This window comes from Chiloscyllium punctatum, chromosome 40 (assembly GCF_047496795.1).
Source record: "Chiloscyllium punctatum isolate Juve2018m chromosome 40, sChiPun1.3, whole genome shotgun sequence".
Classification (NCBI taxonomy): domain Eukaryota; kingdom Metazoa; phylum Chordata; class Chondrichthyes; order Orectolobiformes; family Hemiscylliidae; genus Chiloscyllium; species Chiloscyllium punctatum.
In genome coordinates, this window is record NC_092778.1 from 55,877,380 (window position 1) to 55,902,222 (window position 24,843).

A 24,843-nucleotide genomic window follows, 5' to 3' on the forward strand; every position below is an offset into this window, starting at 1 on the left:
TCTCCTTGTGCCTCCCACAGTTCAAAGATGTGCAGATTAGGTGGATTGGCCATAGTAAATTGCCAGTAGTGTCCAGGGATATGCAGGGTTACAGGGATAGCGTAGTGGGGGTGGGGGTGTGGGGGTGGGGTTTTGGTTAGGATGCTCTTCAGAGGAGCGGTATGGACCGAATGGCCTGTTTCCACACTGTAAGGATTCTATGGTCCTGTGTAGGGCATCCAGCCCATATAGTTCACATAACAATTAAGCCTCCTTTTTCTTATCTACTGTTATCAATTTTTAAAATTATTTCCATAGAAGCAGGAAGTAATATTTATAAAGGGAAAAAAAATCTTGCTTTCTTGTTACTGCAGTGACAAGTGGACAGCGGAGATGGATTAAAGAAGGAGGGTTCTACATCAAATGGGAGCTCTAACGGAGGGGATAGTAAATCAATGAGTACCTCTGAGTAGAAGATTTACTGCAATTCTACTAAAATACATAATATTTTTGATCATGGCAAGACAGGTGGAATTGACAAATCAACATTTCCTTGCCATTTCTAGATAAGAGAGAAAATAATTTAACCAGTGGAGTTAAAATGTACATGAAAAGTGCAAGGTTATTACATATTGCAAAGATGGCAAGGGTACAAATGACCAGTCTCCATTTGGTCTATCATTGAAAAGCCCGAGAATAGAAACAGCTCCCCTTTAGGGCTCTTGTGGTGGAGTGAGAGTTGCTCTTCCTCTGGATCAAGATATATATTTTCTAATTAACCTGTTCAGAGTTGTTACAGCACAACTCTGGAACAGGTGGGACTTGAACACAGGCCTCTGACTCAGAGATAGTGATGCTGTACTACATGAGCCCCAATAACATGCCTCAACAGGTTGATTAAACATGCTCAGACATAGCTTCACAATACAGTTGGAGGAAACTCCTTGTTTAACTCCAGTCTGAGATAAGGGGAATGTTAATAGTCCTCCATTAAACACTGGCTATGTAATGACATAATTAACACACCTCTATGTTACAGCGATAGCATCTCCATCACTGTGCCAGGGGACTTGTGTTCAACTTCTACCCCCTCCAGAGGTGTGCAATAATAGGTCAAAACACGTTGATTAAAATTTATCTACATGAAACTCACTGATTGGAAAAGCAAACATTCAAAGAGAGCTGGAAGGCAGAGTGAGAATTTTCATGCTAAATTGTATAATTTATTCTTACAAATTGCAGTACATAAACCAATTTTCCTAATGTCTACAATTTTCAGTGATTAAAATTTATCAGAGTTTCCTGTACAATTGACTAAGCATATTTTCTGCTCATTATAATATCCAAGTGTTTGAAAGGAATCTTCTCAGGCTTGGTCAATTCATCTTGAAATAGGAAACACAGGATTTAAATGGTTGGCTTTCATGTTTCTGCAGTTGGGAGAAAAACTCAGCATGATGTCAGATATAATTGATATTATTTTACACAGGATACATGTTCAGATATTTTCCCTGTGATCAAGTTGGCTGTACATTAAGAATTCATAATTATATCCCAGTTTAAATTAATGGATGACAGTTTGTGTTGTACATTACTGTCCATTTTACCATTTGCCACTGGCAGAATTAAATAAAATGGACCAAAAATTGCCCCAATAATTTCATGGGATATATGGCAAGATGGAAATGGCTCTCATGGATTGATTTCAAGGCTAATGTCATCCTGGAGTCAGGCATTAGTTCCCCATGTAGTTAACAATGTTATGTAGACCATACAATGCGATTGCTGGTTTAAAATCACATCTACCTAACCATTATTCTGAATATGAACTGGTCTGTACAGAGTAAAATGGGTGGTCAGACTGGAAACATATTTCAATGAGAATCTGATCTGATGATGTGCTTCAGCAAGACATGATTTAATGAGAAAAAATATATATATACACAGAATAATAATAATCCTGAATGCGAGAAGTTGAGAAGGAAAACTGATTATACTTTTGCAACAGTTTAGTTTCTAGAAACCTGGGTTTGACTACAGGTTTCCAATGAATCCGTTGAGTAGGATCCAAGTGTATGGGAATAATTCGAAACCTAGCCTTTCCCAGTTGATGCCAAAGTAATGGAAATTGGGAACTTGCTCTCTAAAGAGCTGCTGAAGCTGGAGATAAACTAAATATTTCAAATCAGAGATTGAAAAGACATTTGTTAGGCAGGGATATTAAAGGTTATGGAATCAAGGCAGCTGCGCAAAAGTCCAGATCAGTTGGGTATGAAGAGTTGAATTGTCTTCTCCTGTTCCTGTGTAAATAGTCTCGTTTGAGGATAAGTTTACTTGCACATGGTAGAACCACTGTCTCATCCCGTGTGGCAGACCGTAAATAATGAGTACCGTATTTTGCTGTAGCACACTGTCAGTAAAAATGCTATGTTATTTTACTAATCACAACTTTCATTTCCAAATAACTGCTCAGAAAATTCCTGGTGACAGCAGGGGGTTGAGACTTCCATTTCAGAGTTGAGGATCCTGTGCGATTGCCAAGGAAGTTAATGACGGATAACATCAGCACTGGCTGCTCTTGGGACTTCAGATCCAACCAGTTTTCGGAGGCGGGTAATTTCCTGCTTGTACCTGCATTATTTAACAAAACGGCAATTTAGTTTCGAAAACCCGTCACTTATATAGCGCCTTTCACAAAGACTGGTCGAGCAAGGGTGCCTTGGTTCGCTTGGACCAGGAGGCCAAGTCTGAAGCTCATTCAAAGTTTTTTGAACATCCAGACACCAAAGGAGCAAGCGCCTTAGCTTTCTCGGCAGGCTTAGACTGTCAGAGTCAGATTGTGGGAGTAAGGGAGGGAGGAGAGGAATTAGACCCACAACAGGTTCTGCGATGTCAGCTGAAGAAAAGCTATGCTAGTGAGTTTTGAGAAGATTTGTAGCTCAGGTTGAGGTTCTGATGTAAGTTTACTTGCTGAGCTGGAAGGTTTGTTTTCAGATGTTTCGTCACGATACTAAGTAACATCAGTGAGCCTCCGGTGAAGCACTGGTGGTATTGCCCACTTTTTATTTATGTGTTTAGGGTTCCTTGGGTTGGTGAGGTCATTTCCTGTTCTTTTTCTCAGGGGGTGGTAAATGGGATCCATGTCAGTATGTTTGTTGATAGAGTTCCAGTTGGAATGCCATGCTTCTAGGAATTCTCATGTGTGTCTCTGTTTGGCTTGTCCTAGGATGGAAGTGTTGTCCAGTCGAAGTGGTGTCCTTCCTCATCTGTATGTAAAGATACTAGTGAGCGTGGGTCATGTCTTTTTGTGGCTAATTGATGTTCATGTATCCTGGTGGCTAGTTTTCTGCCTGTTTGTCCAATGTCATGTTTGTTACAGTTCTTGCAAGGTATTTGGTAAATGACATTAGTTTTACTTTTTGTCTGGATAGGGTCTTTCAGGTTCATTAGCTGCTAAACAGACAACAAGCAAAACTAATGTCATTTGCAAAATATCTTGCAAGATCTGTAACAAACACTACATTGAACAAACAGGCAGAAAACTAGCCACCAGGATACATGAACATCAATTAGCCACAAAACGACATGACCCACTCTCACTACTATCCTTACATACAGATGAGGAAGGACACCACTTCCACTGATCAGGTGTACCCAAGAACTCTGTGGAAAGCTAGAGAAGTGATTGCTTGGCCTCTTGCTGCGATATTTGTATCATTGATAGTCACAGGTGAGGGGCCGGAAGACTGGAGGTTGGCTAATGTGGTGCCACGGTTTAAGAAGGGCGGTAAAGACAAACCAGGGAACTATAGACCGGTGAGCCTGACCTCAGTGTTGGGCAAGTTGATGGAGGGAATCCTGAGGGACAGGATGTACATGTATTTGCAAAGGCAAGGACTGATAAGGAATAGTCAGCATAGCTTTGTGCATGGAAAATCATGTCTCACAAACTTGATTGAGTTTTTTGAAGTAACAAAGAAGATTGATGAGGGCAGAGCAGTAGATGTGACCTCTATGGACTTCAGTAAGGCGTTCCACAAGGTTCCCCATGGAGACTGATTAGCAAGGTTAGATCTCATGGAATACAGGGAGAACTAGCCATTTGGATACAGAACTGGCTCAAAGGTAGAAGACAGAGGGTGGTGGTAGAGGGTTGTTTTCAGACTGGAGGCCTGTGACCAGTGGAGTGCCACAAGAATCGGTGCTGGGTCCTCTACCTTTTGTCATTTATATAAATGATTTGGATGCGAGCAAAAGAGGTACAGTTAGTAAGTTTGCAGATGACACCAAAATTGGAGGTGTAGTGAACAGCGAAGAGGGTTACCTCAGATTACAACAGGATCTGGACCAGATGTGCCAATGGGCTGAGAACTGGCAGATGGAGTTTAATTCAGATAAATGCGGGGTGCTGCATTTTGGGAAAGCAAATCTTAGCAGGATTTATACACTTAATGGCAAGGTCCTAGGGAGTGTTGCTGAACAAAGAGACCTTGGGGTGCAGGTTCATATCTCCTTGAAAGTGGAGTCGCAGGTAGATAGGATAGTGAAGAAGGTGTTTGGTATGCTTTCCTTTATTGGTCAGAGTGTTGAGTACAGGAGTTGGGAGGTCATGCTGCGGCTGTACAGGACATTAGTTAGGCCACTGTTGGAATATTGCATGCATTTCTGGTCTCCTTCCTATCGGAAAGATTTTGTGAAACTTGAAAGGGTTCAGAAAAGATTTACAAGGATGTTGCCAGGATTGGAGGATTTGAGCTATAGGGCGAGGCTGAACAGGCTGGGGCTGTTTTCCCTGGAGCATCGGAGGCGGAGGGATGACCTTATAGAAGTTTACAAAATTATGAGGGGCATGGATAGGATAAATAGACAAAGTCTTTTCTCTGGGGTTGGGGAGTCCAGAACTGGAGGGCATAGGTTTAGGGTGAGAGGGAAAGATATAAAAGAGACCTAAGGGGCAACGTTTTCATGCAGAGGGTGGTACGTATATGGAATGAGCTGCCAGAGGATGTGGTGGAGGCTGGTACAATTGCAACATTTAAGAGGCATTTGGATGGGTATATGAATAGGAATGGTTTGGAGGGATATGGGCCGGATGCTGGCAGATGGGACTAGATTGGGTTGGGATATCTGGTCAGCATGGACAGGTTGTACCGAAGGGTCTGTTTCCATGCTGTACATCTCTATGACTCTATGACTGGGACAACACAGCCATCCTAGGACAAGCCAAACAGGACATGCATGACAATTCCAGAAGCATGGCATTCCAACCGAAACTCTATCAACACATACATTGACATGGATCCCATTTACCACCCGCTGAGGAAAAGAACCGGAAATGACATCACCACAGGAAACCACCTCACCAACCCAAGGAAACCTAAACACATAAATAAAAAGCAGGCCATAACACCAGGGCTTCACTGGAGGCTCACTGATGATGTTACCTAGTATGGTGATAAAACATCTGAAAACAAACCTTCCAGCCCAGTGAGCATTGCTTTTGTGTTAGCCACCCAAATGAAGGCCTGTTTAGAACAGAATCTACACTCAAGGAAACAAGGATTGTGGAAAGTTACAGACCATAGAATCAAGGCTGGGAATCTTACAGCGAGGGTCTACATGATTATGCTCAAAGGGTTGAGTGAAGACATGGTCAAGAAACACATTGGTAAACTCACCTTGGTGACACAGGAGAAAGGGGCCTGGAGGAGATGGACTTTAAGTTTAAGATTACATGACCATGCAGAATACAGAATAATGTCTAAGCACAACGTAGGGTTTCCATTGTGTTAACAAGTTAAGGGGGGAATATCTGTACTGCAGTTAGGTGTATTTTCTGCCTACTAAGTAATATTTAATCAATGTTGACTTTAGTTGCTTTATAGAGTCATAGAGTTGTACAGCACGGAAACAGACTGTTCGGTCTAACCTGTCCATGCCGACCAGATATCCCAACCAAATCTAGTCCGATAAAACTCTTAAAACTCAAAACTTTTGGTAATTCTCTGAATAGGTCATTGGGAAATCAATATTTTTATTTAGAAGTCATCAGTCTCAACGTAACAGTCACTAATTAGCTGTGCTGATCCACTGATTTACAGTATTTATTGTGCAAAATTGACAATATATTTAATTCTTTATAGAGTCATAAAGATGTACAGCATGGAAACAGACCCTTCGGTCCAACTCATCCATGCCAACCAGATATCCCATAAGAAAGAAAAATGTGAGTTTCCCTAACCAATAGTTTGTCGACCTCACTGGTCTATAATTCCCTGGTTTATCTCCACCAGTCTTCTAGAAAAATGGAACTGCTTTAGCTGTCTTCTAGTGTCTGACACCTCCCTATGACCAGAGAGGAATTTTAAAAATTAGGTCAGAGGCCTTTGTAATTTCCTCCCTCACCTCCCAAAATGGTGTTTATACACATTTCATTGCCTATGACAAATAAACTTTTCTACAGTGATAGGACAGTCACTGTTGGTTGATGCAAGGGTACCAGGAGTACTACATAGAAAAGACATTTTTTGGTGAAAAGTAAGTTGGCATCAGTCAGAGGCTCGCTTGAATGAGAGATGTGCAAGTCTGTGCTGCCTGACCTTACCTTCCCAGGTGCTTATCTACATACTCCTGCAGTTCAGCCAACTGCTCCTCAGCAACTGTGACACGTGAGATCAACTGAGCACGTTCACGTTCCAATTCCTCCTGTGGGTGAAAGCCAGCACAGGGTATTAATAGATCAATAATTCCAAACGTCTTGACTATCTACAGAGCATACATGAAGCTGTTCACTTTGTTACTCAGTGTCACTTGGAAGTTACGGTGTGCTGTACTGCAGAGACTCCCAGAGTCCATTTGGGAAAGGAAGTGCTGGTGAAGTAGTAATGTCACTAGACTAAAGGTGGTGAGAAGGGCTCTGCCTGTGAGATCCTTTATGCACGCCCGGACTCTCTGCCGCACCGCACGCTGCCCTCGAAGTGGCTGCGGGGGGGGACGAGACTGTCACACACCTCCTTCTGGAATGTGTCTATGCAGAGGAAGTCTGGAGAGGAATGCAGTGGTGCTTGTCGAGGTTCGTCCCGAGCAGCGCCGTGACGCGGGACTCCGTGCTCTACGGCCTGTTCCCCGGGACTCACACCGAGACGAACATTAACTGCGCCTGGAGGATCATCAACTCGGTGAAGGACGCTCTCTGGGCGGTCCGAAACCTGTTGATCTTCCAGCTGAAGGAGTTGACCCCGACTGAGTGTTGCAGACTGGCACATTCCAAGGTCCAAGACTACGTGTTGAGGGACGCGCTGAAGCTTGGGGCAGCTGCCGCCAAGGCGCGGTGGGGAAAGACCACCGTGTAAGATCGGCCTGCCGAAAGAAGAACAGGGGGCCCATGCGGACGTTTTTTTGGGCTCTGCTGATGCCTCAGCCAAATATATGTACAAGATTGAAAAATGCACAGGATTGTAAATGACATTGATAAATTCGAATCTGTGTTTGTAAATGTGGACATATGTATGGCATGATCAAATGTACAGACCATCAAATCTTTTTATGAATAAAGTATATTTTTGAAATAAAAAAAATAACAAAAGCCTGGAAGGGCCTTTGTGGCACAGTGATAATGTCCCTACCTCTGAGCTAGGAGACCTGGGTTCAAGTCTCACCTCCTCCAGAGGTGTGTCAGAACATCTGAACGGGTTGATTCAAAATATCTAGTCCCTTCAGGAAGGGTTGCTGTGGCACTGTGGTAATGTCTCTGCATCTGAGATAGGAGGCCTGGATTCAAGCTCTACCTGCTCTAGAAATGTCTAATAACATCTCTGAAATATCCGAAGCTCAGAAGTGGCATTGAACAGTGTGAATGCTACTGAACTGTTCAATGATTGTGTTTCAGAAATTAAATAACCCAAGGTTGGCTGGGTAGAATCTTGTGAATGCATGTTAGCTTTACTTGGTTATCATGGTCAGGTACTGTTCAGGGTTTCTGTTTCCAATTTATTGCATTATTTTACAATGTATGGATTGATGATTCTACAGTTGCCTATATCTGCTACTTTCCCATTTTGATAATAACAAGACACTTGCCCGTACGTTTTCAGTTTCCAGCGACAATGAATCATGGTCATCAATGCCTCAGCAATCTTCTCCCTTGTCTTTTTCATCACTTAGACAGATACAGTCTATTCATAATTTATTTAACATCCTTTTAGACTATCTTGGATTTCTATCTCCATTGATTTTATTAAATCTCTATCTGAGAATGGCACGTTGCCTTCCATTGTAAATTGTAGCCATCCAGAAAATGAGCTCATCCTCCATTTTCACTTCATTTTTTTCATGGGATGTGGGCATCACTCTTTAGGGTCAGCTTCGATCATCCATTCCCAATGGCCCAGAGGACAGTAAGAGTCAACCACATTGCTGTGGATCTGGAGTCATATGTAGGTAAGACCATGTAAGGCAGATTTGTTAGTCTAAAGGATCACCATTAACGTTTTTTTTCAATTCCAGATTATTATTAAATTCAAATTTCACCATAGACTAAGTGAGATTCAAAGCCTTGTTACCAGATTCTCATTTACTAGGAGAAAGTGAGGACTGCAGATGCTGGAGCTCAGAGTCGAGAGTGTGGTGCTGGAAAAGCACAGCAGATCAGGCAGCATCCGAGGAGAAGGACAATCAATGTTTCGGGCATAAGCCCTTCATCAGAAATGAGGCTATTGGCTCAGGGCTGAGAGATAAATGGGAGGGGGTGGGGTTGGGGGGAAGGTAGCTGAAAAAGCAATAGGTGAATGAAAGTGAGGGAGAAGGTGATAGGTCAGAGAGGGGAGTGATGGACTGGTCCGGAGGGCGGTGCCCAGTTGGAGGCTTGGGACTTGGATAACGTAAGGGGAGGGGAAATGAGGAAGCTGTTGAAATCTACATTTATCCCATGTGGTTACAGGGTCCCAAGATGGAATATGAGGCGTTCCTCCTCCAGACGTTGGATGGTAACAGTTTGGCGGTGGAGGAGGCCCAGGACTGCATGTCCTTGGCGTAGTGGGAGGGGGAAGTTGAAGTGCTCAGCCATGGGGTGGTGGGGTTGGTGGGTGTCCCAGAGATGCTCTCTGAAACGATATACAAGAGCACGTCCCCTCTCCCTGATCTAGAGGGCACCACACCAGGTGCAACGGATGCAGTAGATGACATTGATAGAGATACAGGTAAATGTCTGACAGATGTGGAAGGATCCCTTGGGGCCTTGGACGGAGGTGAGGGGATAGTGTGGGCGCAGGTTTTGTACTTCCTGCGGTGGCAGGGAAAGGTGTCAGGAGTGGGTGTGGGCTGGTCAGGGGTGTGGACCTGACGGAGTCACAGAGAGAATGGTCTCTCCGGAATGCTGATGGGGTGGGGAGGGAAACATATCTCTGGTGGTGGGGTCCGTTTTGAGATGACGGAAATGGCAGAGGATGATGCATTGTATGCGGAGGTTAGTGGGGTGGAAGGTGAGGGTCAGGGGGGGGGTTTCTGTCCTTATTGTGTTAGAAGGGGTAGGGTTTAAGGGCAGTGAAGTGGAGGGGATGCTCTGGAGGGCATCGTCAACCATGTGGGAAGGGAAGTTGCAATCGTGGAAGAAGGAGGCCATCTGGGACTTTCTGAGGTGGAATTGGTCATCCTGGGAACAGATGCGGCAGAGGTGAAGGAATTGGGAATAAGAGATGGTGTATTTACAGATGTGATGGAGGCTGAACTGGTCTTCCTTTCAACAATTTCTCCTACCCATCCTCCCACTTCCTCCAAACCAAAGGGGTAGACGTGGGCACCCGCTTGGGACCCAGCTATGCCTGTTTGTCGGGTACGTGGAACAGTCCATCTTCCATAGTTACACTCCCCACAAATTCCTCCACTACATTGATGACTGTATCGGCACCGCCTCATGCTTCCACAAGGAGATCAACTTTACAAACACCTTCAACCCCGACCTGAAATTCACCTGGACCATCTCGGAAACCTCCCTCCCCTTTCCGGACCTCTCCATCACCATCTCTGGTGACCGACTAACCACACACATATACTACAAGCCCACCGACTCCCACAGCTACCTAGACTACACCTCCTTTAAAAACCCCACCCCTCCGAATGCAACAAGGACGGAACACCCCTGACCCTCACTTCCCCCCCCACCAACGTCCGCATACAATGCATCATCCTCTGCCATTTCCACCATCTCAAAATGGACCCCACCACCAGAGATATATTTCCCTCCCCACCCCTGTCAGCGTTCCAGAGAGACCATTCTCTCCGCGACTCCCTCATTAGGTCCACACCCCTGACCAGCCCACTCCCCACTCCTGGCACCTTTCCCTGCCACCGCAGCGATTGCAAAACCTGTGCCCACACCACTCCCCTCACATCCGTCCAAGGCCCCAAAAGATCCTTCCACATCCATCAGAAATTTACCTGTACCTCCACCATTGTCATCTACTGCATCCATTGCACCTGGTGTGGTCTCCTCTACATCAGGGAGACAGGACGCCTTCTTGTGGATCGTTTCAGAGAACCTCTCTGGGACACCCGCACCTACCAACCCCACCGCCCCATGGCTGAACACGTCAACTCCCCCTCCCACTCCATCAAGGAGATGCAGGTCCTGGGCCTCCTCCACTGCCAAACCGTTACCACCCGATGCCTGAAGGAGGAATGCCTCATATTCCACCTTGGGACCCTGCGACCACACGGGATAAATGTAGATTTCAACAGCTTCCTCATTCCCCCTCCCCCCACATTATCCCAGTCCCAAGCCTCAACTCAGCACCGCTGTTCGGACTTGTCCATCACTCCCCCCTCTGACCTATCACCTTTTCTCTTCACTTTCATGCAACTATCACTTTCCCAGCTACCTTCCCCCACCCCCAACCCCACCCCCTCCCATTTATCTCTCAGCCCCGACCCACAAGCCTCATTCCTGATGAAGGGCTTATGCCCGAAACATTGATTCTCCTGCTCCTTGGATGCTGCCTGACCTGCTGTGCTTTTCCAGCACTACACTCTTGATTCTTATTTACTAGTCCATTAACATTACAACTACACTATCAACTCCATATCTGTTATTGACCCTGCAGATTATTAGAGGACAGGAAGATGCTGTTGTTTAGCCCTTGTTGCTATTCTTCACCTCCCCTGTCCCCAAACTTTGGAACAGGTGAGATTTGAATCTGTGCTTTCTGGTCCAGCGGTAGGGGTATTACTATTGTATCTCAAATGCCCCCAACTCCTTTAGCTTTATAATAGACCTGAAATTTAAACATCTTACGTTCTTTCATTTTCTCCCCATTGAAATAACTTTTCATTTCTCACATATGCTTCCCATCTCTTTCTAGATATATTTGTTCCCCTCTTACTCTATCTCCATTTCTCCTGAACCTTTCTAGTATTTTAGCAGGTGTCCCGCAGTGAAATGTCTCCACTAAGAGTTTGTCCCCTTCCAAAAAATCAATAGTTCACCATCCCTTCGTCCTATCAGGCGGCAGCTCTAGTGGTGCTGGTTTGCGGGGGAGAGGGCCAGGTTTGAGGGGAGTGGTGGGAGGGTGGTGGGAGGGTGTTGTTCCTCAGTCTCTGGTTGGCTAGCAGCTTTAGGCAGGCAGGGTCTTTTGTCCACATTTATTCAAGGCACCTGAGTGTCACAGGATAGGTTGGCATTTATTGCCCATCTCTAACTGTCCTCCTGACACCTGCTACTTCTTGTACCATTCAGGCCCTGGACAGGCCATCACCAGGAGTCAAGGACCTGGTGCCTGTGGAGAGCTGACAGCTAATTAGAGGCCAACAGTGCTACTGGGGTTAATGGCATTGCCAGTACTACAGCTGAGATCGACGAGGGACTGGGCACCGGAGTGTAAAGGTAGGAAGCAGGTCCTAGCATGTGGGGGGCACAGGGAAAGGTTACAAGGGAAGGGCATGCTTTCAACAGAACAAACCCTCCCTGACGCTGACTCAGGCTCTCTATCTTTGAAGCAGGGACTACTCCCACTCACTGCAAGCCCAAGGACCCCATGCTCACAAGCTAATGTGTCATGGTTGGCTCCTCAGAAATCTCTCATTTCTGGTCAGTCTGCACCCCACCCCAGCTCAACATCAGCAGCAGAGGGATGAGTGTCTGAAATGGACATTATTTAATTGCCTTCCAAACACGGATTTGATTGGGATGGAGGCCAGCGAGTGGTGGGTTCCTGCCTTCCACATCACCGCCTGATTAAATGCCCCGACCACCAGATTTACTGCAGGGATTGGCACATGATTCCACCATCATTTCATTATTGTCTTTTTGATATCTGCATTACTTAACATTTTGCTTCCATCTTCATAAAAGCGTGGAGTTTGGTGCAAGTCTTGATTATGCTTGATCTTTTCAAATCTTTTCAATACTTACAGTATTGCTTTGCAAGATATTAAGCTTCAGATTAAATTACATGCCTTTTTTTTCAAAACCCTGGATCCATGTTGGACATATTTATGTTCATAGTGTTGGTTTCGATTAAAACAGCATTGAGACAGCAGGTTATTTTGCATGGGCCCCACTATATTATTTATAACAACGTTAGTCATAAGAACACACAAACAAGGTAATCAGCAGCAGTAAGAGGCCATTCAGTCCCTTTAGCCTAGACTATCAGTTAATAAGACAAGGCTCTGACTGGGGCTGTAAGTCCACGCTGATCTCCCCCTGATAACTCTGACTCCTTTTTCAGTCAAGAATTTGATTGCCTGTTTGTCTGGCATTGGCTGGAGAAGGGCAAAAGACAACCCGACGCAGTGAGAATCAAATGTCTACAAGAATTCATCTGAACCCTCATTTTACAATCACCCTCTCTCCATTTTTCTTTGGGGAAGGGAATTCCAAAGACTGAAGATCCTCTTTAAGGGAAGAAATTCTCCTCATGTCCATCTCAAATAGAAGTCCAATTATTTTTAAACCAAATCCTCCAGTTCTAATCCCTCTGACCAGGGGAAACATCCAGTATCCAGTCTGTCGAGTCCCCTCAGGATCTTCTATGTTTCAATAAGGTCATCTCTCATACTTCTAGATTCCAGTGTATATAGGTGCAACCAGTTCAACCATTTCTTAAAAGATGTCCCCAACAACCTGCAAATCCTCAAAGCAGTTGCGTGAGCCTTCTCTGTTTCCAATGCACTTATAGCCTTCCTACTGTAATGGGTCAAGTCAGCACAAACAATTGGTTGGTTGCATTTTCAATCAAAGAGGAGCCCATTCCCCAATGCAATATAACATGGGTCCTGTCAAAATCTATAATCAGCAACAGTACAGACCTGAGTAGTAAATGTGAACTCTTTTAGCTGTTTCCTTAGTTCACTCCAGTTTTCACTACTTGCTTTCCCATCAGTCTCTAGGCTGAAAAAAAAAATTAAAAGCAGTACTTTAGGTCTTCGCATGTTAGTAATTTGGTGGTACAGAACTTAACTATCTGACACCTTTTGTCTTTCATCAGGACATTTTGCAAGAATACAAATTCAAAGGAATTTATACTGCATTAGAGGAGGGTGCTCATTGGTTGGCACATGTACTTTGAATAGTCAAGGTGTTTTTATGAAGAACTTAACCAGCAATTGTTTGACTCAGCAAAATCGGTGACACATGCATAGTGTGTGTACATGTTCTTTCTGTCAGCAAAGGACAGGCCCTCATCAAAATGGGTGATATCCATTGTTGCTTCATTTCTCAAGGTTATGCCCTGACTAATCAAGAGTCAACCTGCCTGGAATGAAATGTAATAAAGACATGTTAAAATGTCTGCTTACTGCCAATCGGCATTCTTCTTGGCAATCAGAATTGACATGCCAACAAATCAGCACTCTCCTCTCTTGCAGTATAATTGATGGTGTTCACCTTGAGATTGTATTCTTGCAGAATGTCCTGAGTGCAAGATTAAAAACTTCAACAAAATATCAACAATTTTTTGAGCAATACTCAAGCTTCTTCTCTGGGAGGAGAACTTTGTTGACTAGAAAAAAATCAAAATCCAATGTAATTATCCTGCCTTTATTCCAATAACATTGCATTTTCCTCTGTTTTGAGTTTTGATCGACTCACCCTTTCAGTAAAACAATGATGTCTGCCTCAATTGCTCTTTGTTACTCTAAAAACTTCGTGAAAGAATGTTCTCAATTCTATCCTCACTTTCTGGTGACATTTTACTTTGACAATGTTTGCTACTGATCCATTTGAGGGGAATTAGCCTTTCAGCAATTACCACTTCATAACCCTTCCATAATTTAAAAAAAATGCTCTTAATCTCTTGACCTTCTCTGATTCAATTAAAACATCCCAGTAGGTAATATCTCCGCATTCTCTGTTTCATTTTGGCTCTAGTGTCATTTCTCTGGTGGATGCCCAAGACTGTATGACGCACAATAACTGTGGTGAACCCTACAATTAGCAAATGGTATATATCAATACTAGGCACAGCACCTGGCTTATCCTCTTGGAGAGGGGAAGGGGAAAGTAGAGTGGGAAAACACTCATGTGCCACTATTCAGCAGCTAAGTGTAAGGTGGCATTACCCAAGACTACTGCCTGGTCACGGGAAGCAATCTGTCTGGCAACGAATTACCGTACATTAAAAAAACCCCAAAGAACTGCGGATGCTGGAAATCAGAAACAAAAGCAGAAATTGCTCAGAAAACTCAGCAGGTCTGGCAGCATCTGTGGACAGAAAGCAGTTGTTGTTAATACAATACCACTGTGTGGACAAAGAATGAGAGCAGTACTTACAGCGAGGAAGATATGACTGGTGCACTCCGACCCAGTCTCACCTGCAAACGAAATGCAAATTAAAACGGTGCAATTACAATAAAATATATTTCGAAGGGATACATTGTCAGTTAGGTATTCCAATAAGCAAACAGATCTTAAATGTATAGACGATGCCCCCGCCTTAACATGCGTCCATCAACAAATCAGCCATTTTGGGTGCTATCCCATTCGTTTCCATTCAAAATGGCCACTGAATGACACAGTGATGCCTTTACAAACACTTCCTATGATGCTGGCAGTTCATTCAGTCACTCCTTTGTGACTAACTATTTCAAAATTATCAGCTGCCGATAGCTTATGGTGACTTTTAAACAAAATACCTGAGCTGCCAATTGGAATACTCAACACCATTCTTATTTATACCACATTGAAACCCCGAATCCTGGCATCATCACAGCGATTCAGTCTGTCAAATTCATGCCAGCTCCTTGCAAGTGTCACCCAGCTACTCACACCCCCTTGCCTGTTCCCTATAACCCCGCTCAACAGAGAGTTCAGCAGAATGGTGAAAATTTATAGCTCTCGGTTTAAACAGATTCCCTCCACGTCTCTCACCCTCTCTTGAAGCTCTTGGAGTTTTGCCTCGAGGTGAGCTTTGTCCTCCCGAAGCCTGTTGAGCTCCTGGCTCTGTTTGGACAACAGCTCACTGTCAGTGATCACAAAGGTTATTTCAGACGGGCCGGGGTCCATATCCTTGCTGCCTGATGATAGAATCTGTTCCCGCTGCATTCTGTGCCAAGTAAAAACACACACACCCTCACAGACATGTTACTCCTCAAATGTATCCCCACTGGCACCAGCATCATGGACTATGATTCCTTCCATTGCTGAACATCTTCCCCACTTCCTCATGGAATACCCATCAACACCCCCACCATTTTCAGGTAGGAAGACATGGGGAGACAAACTAACTATCCTGCCAGTGAAAGCAGACTGAAAGAATGGCCATGTGCTTAATAAACCGTGACCAGTCCCCACCCAGGTGGGGCAATGAGACAGATAGGGTGGTGAACAATGGAGTAACAAATGAGATTGAAGGTTTGCACACGGGTCCCTATCTCTCTGATTGGAGAAGGTAGTGTTAGGGAATTATTCTGTTCATAAGAAGTCTGAGTTATGAATTTAATACACTGGCTCTTGCAAAATCACTCACGACACATCTAGTTATGTGCTTATTTGAGGGTGATGCATTCCTCTTGCCCAAAGATAGAGGGCAAAAAGCTATTCAGCAATTTCCCAAGGTAGAGGTGAGACCATATTCACTCTTGAGAGCATCAGTTGTTGTGAAACATTGACAACCATTGCTCCCTGCTCAGAGTCTGGTAGGCTCCACTAAATTACACCCATTCTTTTCACAAAGCCTTTGTAATACTGTGTGACATTGTAAAAAAAAGATCAAAATTAAATTGACTCTTGGCTCACATTAGATAAACGTGTTGCAGCACATACTTTCGCTTCCATTTGCTTCAGTTCCCAACACTCATGCCAACTAGATATCCTAAATTAATCCAATCCCATTTGCCATCATTTGTCCTCTATCCCTCTATACCCTTCCTATTCATATATCCATCCAGATGTCTTTTAAATGTTGTAATTGTACCAGCCTTGCACCACTTCCTCTGGCAGCTCATCCCTTACATGCACCACCTTCTGCATGAAAATGTTGCCCCTTAGGTCCCTTTTACACCTTTCACCTCTCAACTTAAACCCATCGCTTCTCGTTGGACTCCCCTACCGTGGGAAAAAAAGACCTTGTCTATTCACCCTCTCCATGCCACTTATGATTTTATAAGCCTCTTATAAAGGTTACCCTTCAGCCTCTGACATTCCAGGGTAAAGAACCCCAGCCTATTCAGCCTCTTTTTTAAAATTCATGTGTGGGACTTGCGTGTCACTGGCTGGCCAGCATTAATAGCCCATCCCCTAGTTGCTCTTGAGAAGGTTGTGATAAGCTGCCTTCTTGAATCGCTGCAGTCCACTTGCTGTGGATTGACCCACAATGCCAGTAGGGAGGGAATTCCAGGATGTTGACCCAACAACTGTGAAGGAACAGCAGAATATTTCCAAGTCAGTGTGGTGAGATGCTTGGAGGGGAACTTACAAGTGATGGTGTTCCCAAGTAGCTGCTGCCCTTGTCCTTCTAAGTGGAAGTGGTCGTGGGTTTGGAAGGGGCTGTCTAAGGATCTTTAAATTTGAATCTTGAATTTCTGCAGTGCATCTTGTAGATAATACACACTGCTGCTACTGGGCACTGGTGGTGGAGGGATTGAAGGTTTGTGGATGCAGTGCCAGTCAAGTGGGTTCCTTTGTCCTGTATGGTGTCAAGCTGCTTGAGTGTTACTGAAGCTGCACCTATCCAGGCAAGTGGGGAGTATTCCATGACCTGTGACTTGTAGATGGTGGATAGACTTTGGGGTGGCAGGAGGTGAGTTACTCACCGCAGTATCCCTAATCTCTGACCTGTTGTTGTAGCCACTGTGCTTATGTGGTGAGTCCAGTTGAGTTTCTGGTTTATGGTCACCCCAAGGATGTTGACAGTGGGGGATTCAGTGATGGTATTACAATTGAATGTCAAGAAGCGGTGGTTAGAGTGTCTCTTATTGATGATGGTCATTGTCTGGCATTTCTGTGGCATGAATGTTACTTGTCATTTGTTGGCTCAAGCCTGGATATTGTCCAAATCTTGTTGCATTTCAGCAAGGGCTGTTTCAGGATCTGAGGAGTCACGAATGGTGCTGAATATTGTGCAAACATCGGCGAACATCTTCCCTTCTGACCTGATGACAGAGGGAAGGTGATTGATGAAGCAGCTGAAGATTGTTGGGCCTGGGACACTACCCTGAGGGGTCCTGCAGAGATGCCCTGGAGCTGAGATGACTGATCCTCCATAACCACAACCATCTTTCTTTGTGCCAGGCATAGCTCTAACCAGAGTGTTTGCCCCTTGATACCCATTGATGCCAATTTTGCCAGAGCTCCTTGATGCCACACTCAGTCAAATGCAGCCTTGATGTCAAGGGCTGTCACTCTCACTTCACCTCTGGAATTTAGCTCTTTTCTCCATGTTTGAACCAAGGCTGTAATGAGATCTTTCTATTACTCAAACACTCCAACCCTGGCAACACCCTTGTAAATCTTTTCTGCACCCTTTCAAGTTTAATAATATCTTTCCAGTAGCAGGGAAACCAGAAATGAACATAGTATTCTTCTTCAGAACTGAACAGTCATATTGGACTTGAAACAGTTACTCTGTTTCTCTCTCCACAGATGCTGCCAGACCTGCAGAGTTTCTCCAGCAATTTCTGTTTTTGTTTCAGATGGGGTCAGTCTCTTTACGTTGCAAATCGATCAACTCAGCTGGTCTGACTTTCACCATATATTTGACCTCCAAAATCTTAAAAGCACTTGAATTATATCATTCTAAGAGATTGCAAAACATTTTAAGAACATAAATAATAGGAGCAGGAGTAGGCCATTCAGGTCCTTGAGTCTGCTATGTAAATCAGATCTTGCTGATCCAAATGCTTTGAGTCCCGTATGACTCTTTTTCAGAACTGAAGAGTTACATTAGACTCGAAACATTGACTCCATTTCCCTCTCTCTCTAGAGTTGTTGCCAGAGGTGCGGAGTTTCTCCAGCCATCTCTATGATTATTTCTACCTTTATATAGAACATAGAACAATACAGCACAGAACAGGCCCTTTGGCCCTCGATGTTGTGCCGACCTGTGAACTATTCTCAGCTCGTCCCCCTACACTGTCCCAAAATCATCCATGTGCTTATCTAAGGGTTGTTTAAATCTCCCTAATGTGGCTGAATTGACTACTTTAGCAGATAGGGCATTCCATGTCCTTACCACTCTCTGGTTAAAGAACCTGCCTCAGACATCTGTCTTAAATCTATCATCCCTCAATTTGTAGTTATGGGCCCTTGTACAAGCTGACATCATATCTTGGTGGGTTCACGTTTATCTACAAATCTCTATTCCATCCCTTCTGAGCAACTTTTTAACATGGTTCCAAGACTCAGTCAACAGTCTGAGCTGTAGAGTTTCCCTGAGCCTTTCACATAAAAGGAAAAAAAATGCTGGCAAATGGGACTTGATTAGGTTAGGATAGTTGGACCGAAGAATCTGCTTGCGTGCTGAAGATCTCTATGATTCTAAAAGGGAAACTCCACCATCTGGAATCAGGGTTATAATGGACTGGAATATTATTAATGTCTTGTCCTTACTCAGACGCTCAATGGTGACATGATTGCTTTGCTGAATACAATTGGAAAATAATCCCAAGAGCAGCGATGACACATCAAACCTCTCTACGTTCATCAAGATGTTTTGAAGATGGCGGATTTCAAGGCTACGGGGTGTATTTTTATGGTGAGAGGAGAGAGATTTAAAAAAAGACACGAGGGGCTTTTCTTTACAGAGGTTCACATGTGGAATGGACTTCGTGAGGAAGTGGTGGATGTGAGTACAGCTTAACAGACAGTTAGATAAATACATGAATAGGAAAAGTTTGGAGGGATATGGGCCAGGAGCAGGCTGGTGGGACTACTTTTGTTTGGGATTATGTTTGGCATGGACTGGTTGGATCAAAGAGTCTGTATCTCTGCTGTGTGACTCTATGACTCTATGAAATAAATTGTTGCCAGACAGCAACAATACTAGAGCTGTGCATGGCAGAGGTGTTGGGGATGTGCCCACTACTGTGCCCACTTATCATTGCAATATGGTGTGACAGAAGGAACGAGTCAGCATTGCTCATCAGAATGCCACACAATAGCGCACAATCTCAAAACTAATAAACTGAGCAACTGGTCACCGCACTATCATATCCGCAAATTTCTCTCACGTTCTCAAATGCGAGCTGAGACTCAAAGCTGAAATACTGTATAACGAGAATGACTTAGCTAGATGTTTCTTTAACCTGTACGCAATCAAAAGATGTTCGTGCTTCTTGACTACATTTTGCATCCGTTTCTTGTAGTTTCTAGCTGCTGTTGCCAATTGTTCTTCCCGTGATTTGTAGGCAGATCGAATATCCTTTAGCATGCTGTCCACAAATCTCTTCAAGTAAGGCTGGTCAGCCGAGAGTTGTGTGTTGTCATTGCCAGATTTCACTGTGTTATCCATATATTCCTTACACAGAACAACACACCATTAGTGCACTTCTCAGCTATTTCTACAGACACTTACATCTGCTTGAACGTATGATTCGCTGCACTCTGGACTTTCAGAGCTTGCATTTAACAATTTACTCACCGTAACGTCTTCAATGTAACGGACGAGCCGCATGCGATATTCCTCGTTCAGTTCTTTCAGATGGAGCTGCAACTGAGAGTTCTCAGTTTCAACTTCCTTCAGATGACTCTGTGAACCTAACAGCGCCTATACGGGATTCCAAAGTGGAATCATGTTAAGTGCGTGTGTCTGAATTTAGAAAGATTATTTTATTCAACAAGAACAATTTGCTTCACAATGAGGAAAAATCGGAGTTTATTTCTTTGAAAGGTGAGAATAGATTCTGAAATGTAAACATTTTATATGTCTAAGTGTGCGTATTTATATGGAGAAGTATTTAGAACAGTTCCTTATCAATTGATAAACAAAAGAAGGGAATGCTATCCAGTTATAATTTTTCAAAGGTAGTTGTTTTAATAAAAGGCTACTATTGACAATTGCATCTCAAAAAACTATCAGTTGCACTCAGACTTCATTTGGGAGAGGCTTTTTGCAGCAAGAAATTGGTTGTTTGTGAACATAAGGAATTCTATAGAATGTTACAGTACGGACGGAGGACCTTCAGCCAAGCAAGGTTATACCTTTCTTTCTCACACGTCTCTTTACCCAGCCTCTAGCTCAGTTGTTTGGAGGGCTGGTCTGAGATACAGAGTGACGCCGACAGCATGGGTTCAATTTCTGCTCTGGCTAAGGTGACCATGACAATTCCTGACTTTTCCCCTCACCTCAAGGCATGATGACCTTCAGACAGAGTGAGTTGCCTCTCTCCAATAAGAGAGAAGCTCTATGGTCCTCTGGAACTACGGTGACTTAAAACACATCTACACTGATCCCCTCAGGCTCTCCTGTGGTAGTGGGTTCCATATTCTGAGCAAAGAAATTGCAACTGAATATCTTGCTTGTTTTCCTAGCAATTACCTTGCTTTTAAAGGGAATTGGAATATTCACAAGCCGAAACTTCTCTACAATTGTTATCTCATACAAGGACAATTATGGCCTCACCAGTAAACCCACATCCTGAGACCAAATTAAGAAAAATCTTTTTAAGCCATAGAAGTATCTAATGGAATGGTATTCATGTTAATCCCAGGGTGTCAATGGGTTAGACAGTAACCGATAACACTACAATATAAACTAGAAATTGATGTTACTCATTCCAATTGAAAATGTTTGATAAATTGGATTGTTGACGATTGGAGCCAGGGTAAGGTGGATCTCATTGACTCTGAGATCCTTGATTGGGGTTGTTATCCTGGGCCAATCAGGGAGCCCTAGCTGACAAATATAAACAGGAGATTGAATTGCTCGTGTCTAGTAGTTTGTTTTGTACTCTCCAGACAAATAAAATGCTCAGCCTGTAAAAATTAAAAAAAAAAATTAAAAATTAAACAGGAGATTCAGAAGGTCTCCCCACTCTAGGGACTGGCTCTGAGCTGGCTGGTCAAAGCCAATGTGCTATGCACTTGTAAATAAAGGGTGACAGGATACTGGCTTCCATGCAGTTACTTCATGAATGTCACTATTTTCTCTGTTCATCTGAGTTTGATAATATTTAATTTAGCATCCAAAAATGACCAGATATTTCCAAAAAAAAATGGTAACAAGGCAAGCTGATTGATCCAACTTTTTCCATCTACACATGATCAGAAAAGACAATCTTACTACAGTTTTGAAGTGGGAGCAATACATATATATAGCTACTGCTGAAAAGGTTAATAGTGAGTGAAAAGGTACCAGGCAGTTAAGTAATAAGGAAAACAAGGGCAAATGGACCTTCTGACGACCGGAATCACATGCAGCAGACACCAGTATGAGATAAAGGTGCAGACAGAGTTCACAAAGAATAATGTGCTATAACCTCATATTACCTGCATATTACAGATATCCTGTTACATGTATGCATGTACAAGCTGAATTAATCAAAGTCATTGCTTTGCCTTTTAAATTGGCAAGCAAATGAACATGCACTATGATGTAATGGATGGTGCACAACAGAAGGGGGACAATATGAATTTAAAAAAGGAATATAAAACACATTTTCAGACAGAGGATGGTGTATGTATGAAGTGGTGGAGGCTGGTACAATTACAACATTTAAAAGGCATCTGGATGGGTATATGAATAGGAAGGGTTTAGAGGGATATGGGCCAAGAGCTGGCAAATAGGACTAGGTTAGGTTGGGATAGCTGGTTGGCATGGACGAGTTGGATAGTTGTTAGCGTGCTGTACATCTCCATGACTCTATGGCTCCATAGCGTTTCAAGGTTTGTGTAAAGATTTGTAGCTCAGGTGCCGGTTGTGGTTGTGGGTATTCTTGCTGAGCTGGGAAGTTGGTTTGCAGACGCGTAGTCCCCTTTCTAGGTGACATCCTCAGTGCTGTGGAGCCTCCTGTGAAGCGCTGCTGTATTGTGTCGTTTGGAGTTTACAGAGGCTTCACAGGAGGCTCCACAGCTCTGAGGATGTCAACTAGAAAGGGGATGACGCGTCTGCAAACCAACGTCCCAGCTCAACAAGAATACCCACAACAACTGCAACTTAGAGCCTTTGTTTCACTGGAGAAATTTCCTGGTGTTCCGTTGAGAGTGTCTCCCCACTGGTGTAAAGAGATCTGCTAGAAATATTGACCAGAACCTTGTGCGGAAATTTGATCTAAAGTACTCCACAACAGTCTCTTCCACTAATTTTATTTCTTACCACAGTTTGCTCCGCTAGTTTGTGTTGGGTGTTTCGAATAGCTCTTTTGGCCTCTTGAAGTTCTTTACCCATCTTTGCTCTAAAGCAGAGGTTTTAATGGTTTAAAAAAAACTTAGTTAATTAGTTGAAACATCATTTGCAAGAACTACATTAATAAAATCCCATGTTCAGTGTCTCCATGTGAAGTAGTCTCAAACTTAAGGACAACTATACCCCGACATAATAAATGTTGTACAAAGATACAACTACAAGAACATATTAATTGTACAAGTATCATGCTATGTTAACTCAACCTCCCTTCACAGTCTATAGAGAGAGAAGGACTGGGTCTAGTCTATTACTCCAGAAATCTAGAGTTTATTATAGGAACCTGGGTTTGATTCCTCCCACAGCACATGGTGGAATTTGATTTCAATAAAAATCTGGAATTAATTGTGAACCTGTTGCCAATTTTTAGAAAAAAATCTGTGTGGTTTACTCATGTCCTTGAGGGAAGGAAACTGCTGGCCTTACCTGGTCTGGTCTACATAAAACCAGATGGATTACCTGACATCGACCTAGACACTGGAAAAGACAACAGCAGAAACAACCCTGTAGATAGCAGCGGTGTGTGCTATTTACAAAATGCACCACAGAAATTCACAAACAGACAGCACCTTCCAAACCCATGACCACTTCCACCTAGAAGGACAAGAGCAGCAGATACATGGGAACACCACCACCTGCAAGTTCCAAACCAATCCACTCACCATCCTGACTTGGAAATATATCGCCATTCCTTCACTGTCACTGGGTCAAAATCCTGCAATTCCCTCCTTAATGGCATTGTGGGCCAACCCATAGTGGGTGATCTGCAGTGGTTCAAGAAGGCAGCTCACCACCACCTTCACAAGGGCAACTCGGGATGAGCGATGTCCACATCCCACAAATGAATATAAAAAAAAATTACTCCAAACCCACAGCAACATGGTTGACCCTTAAATTGCAATGAATGCTGGCCTACATCTTGTGAAGGAATAAAAGAAATGCACTACTTGGTGCAGCACTGTGCCAGATGGAACAGAATAAAAAGGTCATCGGTTCAATCCTGACCTCCGCTTTGTTAACTGACCTTCATCAGGATACCAGTCGAACTGCTAAATAGTGGCCTCTAGGGTTGAGGAGATAGAAAATATATATCATACAGTATTCCCATACTGTTCTGTTCTTAAATGATCTGTGTGCACTTTAAGGATCAAACAAGTGGCACCAAGCCTTGTCACATCATGACCTATAAGGAAAGATTGAACAGACTGGACAAAATCTCTGGAGTTTAGAAGAATGAGAGGTGATCTAATTCCAATACAGAAAATTGTTCAAGGGAGTAACAGGTGGAATACAGGAAGAGGATCTCCCCTGGTTAGAGGATCTAGAAAAAGGGAACCCAGTCTCAGAATAAGGGTTAGGCCATTTCGGACTGGGCTGAGGAGGAATTTCTTCAATCAGAGGGTGGAATTCCCTACCTCAGAGAAGGCCAGTCATTGACTATGTTCAAGACACAGATCGATAGGTTTCTTCATATCAAAGAAATCAAGGGATAGTGGAGAAAATGGTATTATGGTGGAAGATAGCCATGATCTCATTGAATGAATGGGAACGGAGGGCTTGAGTTACAAGGAGAGGCTGGGAATGTTTTCATTGCAAGTTGAGGGGTGACCTTATAGAGGTTTATAAAATAATGAGGGGTATAGATAAGGAGAATGGCAGGTGTCTTTTTCCTAGGGTGGGACTTTCAAGATTGGGGAGTATAATTTTAAGGTGAGAAGAGAAAGATTTAAATAAGACATGGGGGCAACTTTTTTTACACAGAAAGTGGTTTGTGTGTGGAATGAATGTCCAGAGGAATGGTGAATGCAGGCACAGTTACAATGTTTAAATGACGTTTAGATAATTACATGAATAAGAAATGTTTGGAGGGACATGGGCCAAGCGCAGGCAGGTGGGACTAGTTTAGTTTGGGATTATGGTCAGCATGGACTGGTTGGACCGAAGGGTCTGTTTCCGTACTGTATGACTCTGTTACCCATGTTCTTAAAATATTCCATCAATCTCTTAAGTTGGTATAAATTAAGTGCTGTTCAGA

At 43.5% G+C, this 24,843-nt stretch overlaps 1 protein-coding gene across 1 annotated transcript in view; it reads right to left on the reverse strand.

The window, feature by feature from the left end:
* Positions 1–1,881: 1,881 nt before the first annotated feature.
* ccdc78 (coiled-coil domain containing 78) overlaps positions 1,882–24,843 on the reverse strand; it is a 78,288-nt gene continuing 55,326 nt past the window's right edge. Inside the window, exons 15-22 of the mRNA XM_072559966.1 lie at positions 22,722–22,800; positions 20,049–20,174; positions 19,714–19,925; positions 15,341–15,515; positions 14,744–14,784; positions 13,282–13,363; positions 6,584–6,684; positions 1,882–2,610 (exon numbers count right to left, since the gene is read on the reverse strand). Coding sequence (XP_072416067.1) covers positions 2,526–2,610; positions 6,584–6,684; positions 13,282–13,363; positions 14,744–14,784; positions 15,341–15,515; positions 19,714–19,925; positions 20,049–20,174; positions 22,722–22,800 — 901 coding nt within the window. The 3' untranslated portion in view covers positions 1,882–2,525. The remainder of the gene's footprint in view (positions 2,611–6,583; positions 6,685–13,281; positions 13,364–14,743; positions 14,785–15,340; positions 15,516–19,713; positions 19,926–20,048; positions 20,175–22,721; positions 22,801–24,843) is intronic.